This window comes from Micromys minutus (assembly GCF_963924665.1).
Source record: "Micromys minutus genome assembly, chromosome: 3".
Taxonomy (NCBI): Eukaryota; Metazoa; Chordata; class Mammalia; order Rodentia; family Muridae; genus Micromys; species Micromys minutus.
In genome coordinates, this window is record NC_137972.1 from 3,601,183 (window position 1) to 3,605,993 (window position 4,811).

Here is a 4,811-nt window from a genome sequence, read left to right on the forward strand (position 1 = left end):
CACTCAAAGGCCTTTTTTTTTTTTTTTTTTTTTGTGGTTTCAGCTGAGATATGGTTCTAGGCACCCTTTACTGAAAAAGGGCTATTCACAACTCTGCATAAAAGAACCTACCAACACAAGTGCTCAATTCCATACCAGGAATCTGGGCTAGCTAAATGACCTCAGTACAGCCTGGGGCCATGTGATGGTAGGTGGTTCTGGAATACCTCAACAATGAAACAAGCAGAGAAAGAAGCCAGTGATGTCAGTGGAACGAAGTGTCAGACACTTCTACTGTCCCAGGACACACACCAGAGGCCCAGAGGGACCTGTCCCCAGCAGCACAAGACGGTAAAATGCCCTTTCTGTGCCAGTCAAGAAGCACTTTACAAATACAGCTCCTTAGCCTAATGCTTTCGTTAGAACTTAAAACAGACATGTGTATCATTTCTTAGGAAAAATGGTATGTTTTCCTCAGAGAAATTTGAAAAAGGCAGGTACCTTGAAAGGGATTTTGCTAGACAGGACAGCACACAGGGAAGAAAACGTCTCAGTACAGAAACTTTAATAAGTAAACATATCCTTTATTTTCAATGGTGGGGAAGGCATGGACAGCCGCCAGCCAGACCCATGGGCTCAGTATTCCTCCCCTTCTTCTGCCTCTGCTTCCACTGAATCCACGCCCACCTCTTCATAATCCTTCTCCAGCGCGGCCAGGTCCTCCCGGGCCTCTGAGAACTCCCCTTCCTCCATGCCTTCTCCCACATACCAATGCACAAAGGCCCGCTTGGCATACATGAGGTCAAATTTGTGGTCCAGGCGGGCCCAAGCCTCTGCGATGGCAGTGGTATTGCTCAGCATGCACACGGCCCGCTGCACCTTGGCCAGGTCTCCCCCAGGGACCACGGTGGGAGGCTGGTAGTTAATACCCACCTGCAAGGAGAAAAAACAGGGAAGTTTATATTAAACCCCAAAATGACAGTTTACTGTAAAGTGGGAACTGTGGACCCTGCTTAAACTGCAAACATTCATTCTTTTGGAAGTGAATAATCACCTACACAATGCAACATATTCAAAGATTGTAGAGTACTTACGTGAACCACTACTAATGGCCAAACTGGAAACAGAACACACTGAATCATCATGTACCCACACAGCACGACAAAGAATGAGAATCCTGTAATCCTGGTATGTCATGTAAATCTACCCAAGGTATGTTGCATGCAGAATTAAAAGGAAACTGACCGAAATCTTCCAGTGTAGAAGACATCCATGTAGCAGTAAACTGTGGGAACGTGGTGTAGCTAAGGCACGGCTCTCTTACACCCTCACGGACACAGGGTTATTAGCGGCAGCTCGGCTCACAGGCCCGAGCCGGGAGCAACAAGGGCAAGAACACGATGGGCCCTGCCCTGATCAGGAATCATATCCCCATTAAATGGGGAGCCTGTATCCTGTGCGCCTCTCTGCCGCCTGTGTAAGAGGCAGTGCAGCCCTTGACTACGCAGACACCTGCTTTGTAAGACCAGAAGCTTTGGGGACAATTCAGCCTTTCAGCCTCCCATTGTTTTAATACTATGTGACCAAGGATGACCCTGAACTTTCTCTAGTGCTGGGAACATAGTCATGTGCCACCATGAATGCCAAGCTAAAACTGAACTTTTAAACATGGGAAGTAGTAATGCTCTTAGTAGGAGCACAAACAAGTGGCTGTAGAATAAAGGACGTGTGACAAACCAGTGACGCTGGCCAAAATAATAAAAACAAACAAGCCAAAAACCAGGGTCCACTTGGTGTTGATGGACTCTTCTCTTAGGGACAGACATAGGCCAGCTCTTCTCTGCTGAACCAGTTCTACTGGGGGGAACCCAGAGCAAGGTACAGCTAAGCTAGTAGCTGGCAAGACACCCCATCCCTTGGAGTCCTTGCCTTCTCATTATCTTATTGACTTAGAAAAATCTATCTGTCCACTTCGGTAGTTGATGGTTTTAAGAAGGGGTACCCAGCATTATTTGGAAAAGCAGTCACTTAGCAACATAATTACTGTACAGGCTTTCTTTGGAGCCTGACACGGGAAGGGGAATTCTCGCCCAAAGCCATGGCCCTGAGGCAGAACCTGCTGCTTGCTGGCAGCCATAATGGTCTCGGCGCCCAGTCCTACCTTAAATCCAGTCGGGCACCAGTCCACGAACTGGATGGTGCGCTTCGTCTTGATGGTGGCAATAGCTGCGTTGACATCCTTGGGAACCACGTCACCCCTGTACAACATGCAGCAGGCCATGTACTTGCCATGGCGAGGGTCACACTTGACCATCTGATTGGCTGGCTCGAAGCAAGCATTGGTGATCTCCGCCACTGACAGCTGCTCATGGTACGCCTTCTCGGCCGAGATGACGGGGGCGTAGGTCGCCAGTGGGAAGTGGATGCGAGGGTACGGCACCAGGTTCGTCTGGAACTCCGTCAGGTCCACATTCAGGGCCCCATCAAACCTCAGGGAGGCTGTGATGGAAGACACGATCTGCCCAATCAGACGATTGAGGTTGGTGTATGTGGGGCGCTCAATATCCAGGTTGCGCCGACAGATATCGTAGATGGCTTCATTATCCACCATGAAAGCACAGTCCGAGTGTTCCAGTGTCGTGTGTGTGGTCAGGATGGAGTTGTAAGGCTCCACAACAGCTGTAGAAACCTGGGGGGCTGGGTAGATGGCAAATTCCAGCTTGGACTTCTTGCCATAGTCCACGGAAAGCCGCTCCATCAGCAGAGATGCAAACCCAGACCCCGTGCCGCCTCCAAAGCTGTGGAAGATGAGGAAGCCCTGCAGCCCCGTGCACAGATCAGCCTGGTGAAACCAGAGTGCAAAAATCAGTGCCCAGGAAGCCACACTCCCACTTCCACACCCTGAATTCGTGACTTCCATCTCACAAGTGAATGCAAATTCAGACAGTCTACAACATACACATTGCACTTTAAACACAATCAAAACCTATGGATGCATCTCAGCAGAGACTATGTAGTGAGATACTTTGATAAAACTCAATAGATTTTTGACTCTAACAGTTTTGCCAAAATAACTCCCCCACCAGCTGTGACCTCTTGACCAGGACAACCATCATATCAAGCTTCCTCCACAAGCCTCTCACCAGTTTCCGGATCCGGTCCAGGACCAGGTCAACAATCTCCTTGCCAATGGTGTAATGACCTCTGGCATAATTGTTGGCCGCATCTTCCTTCCCAGTGATCAGCTGCTCTGGGTGGAAAAGTTGCCGGTAGGTTCCGGTGCGCACTTCATCTAGAGGGAGGGGGAGAGAGGTGGGGGGAGGGAGGGAGGGAGGGAGGGGGAGGAGGGAGGGAGGGAGGGAGGAAGGGAGGGAGGGAGGGAGGGAGGAAGGGAGGGAGGGAGGGAGGGAGGGAAGGGAGGGAGAGCAGAGCGGGTGCGAAATTGCATATGTGCTGTGAGTCTTTCAGGCAAGGGTCGTTCAATTCCATTTTGCATGTAGGTCAATGTTTTTTCCTAGGAAATATCTGCATGTACATATATGTCTAAGAGCACACACATAGAGCACATACCACTCTTAATTTTCTCACCCAACCAAGTCACAACAGTACATATTGTACGTATGTGCACAGCCTGTCTATTCTGCACAGATCTCAGTGGGCTTCCCTGAGACACCCACATTCCCGGGAAAGCCTCCACCCACGGCCCAGCACCTACCAACCACAGTGGGCTCCAGGTCCACAAACACGGCTCTGGGCACATGCTTGCCGGCTCCAGTCTCACTGAAGAATGTGTTGAACGAGTCGTCCCCGCCACCAATGGTTTTGTCACTTGGCATTTGACCGTCAGGCTGAATACCATGTTCAAGGCAGTACAGTTCCCAGCAGGCATTGCCGATCTGGACACCCGCCTGCCCCACGTGGATAGAGATGCACTCACGCTGGAAACCAGAACAGAAACAAAGTGGCATGACACACAAATGCAGTTTTGGGTAGTGTCTGGTCTATTCTCAAACTTCATTTCCAAGAATACTCACAAATTCTTTTTTATCTCAGTTAAAACTGACTTCTGCCAGGTGTGGTTGTATAGGCCCATAAACCCAGTACTCAGAAGACTTGGCAGATTCAAGTCCAATGCCATCTCAAAAACACAGGGTGTTTTTCTTGCCCTATGTTGATAGTTACTAATGCTGGCTGGCCTCAAACTAGTGACAACCCTCTTGCCTCAGCCTCTCAAATGCTACAGTTAAAGACGTAAGCCATCACACACCAGGTTAACCGAACTCTTAAGTAGTAGTTCACCCCAGAGCACACAGGTTTGCCACTCTTTTAAGATGTGGACACTATCATGTCAACAACTAGCTCATCAAGGACAGTCAGGGATCCCCTGAAAACATCTACATGGTTTAACTGTGCCCTGTCTAAAGGAGAAGACAGACTGTAATAAGGAGACAGCACAGGTCACCCAGTCCTAGCCTGAGTAGTCACTGTGTCTTCTACCTAGACAAACCTTGCTTTCTATTTTCCTGCCAAATTTCTCTTTCTTTTTGGTTTTAAGACAGGGTCTCACTATGTTGCTCTGGCTGACTTCAACTCACAAAGATACTTTGCCTCTGTTGCTGCACAGATTTCCACTGATGACAGACTATGCAATCTGTAGTCAAATAAACCCTTTCCTCCTGAACATTGCTTTGGTGTTTAATCTAAGCAACAGAAAGCAAACTGGAATGTGTTGCCAAATTCCATGCACATCAAGAATCGCATCGTAAGAACAAAATGAAGAGACTGCCTTCTCAGTTCTTCTTTTTTTTTTTTTTTTAATTTAAAATGAATGA

At 48.6% G+C, this 4,811-nt stretch overlaps 1 protein-coding gene across 1 annotated transcript; it reads right to left on the minus strand.

Moving 5' to 3' along the window:
* Positions 1 to 615: 615 nt before the first annotated feature.
* Positions 616 to 3,926, minus strand: LOC308419112 (tubulin alpha-3 chain; the record flags this gene model as incomplete). Its single annotated transcript, XM_080914692.1, has 4 exons — positions 3,695 to 3,926; positions 3,123 to 3,271; positions 2,141 to 2,821; positions 616 to 912 (listed from the first exon to the last, which is right to left on the minus strand). The coding sequence occupies exons 1-4, from the start codon at positions 3,813 to 3,815 to the stop codon at positions 616 to 618; spliced, it is 1,248 nt and encodes a 415-aa protein (XP_080770818.1). The 5' UTR covers positions 3,816 to 3,926.
* Between the last annotated feature and the right edge of the window lie 885 nt (positions 3,927 to 4,811).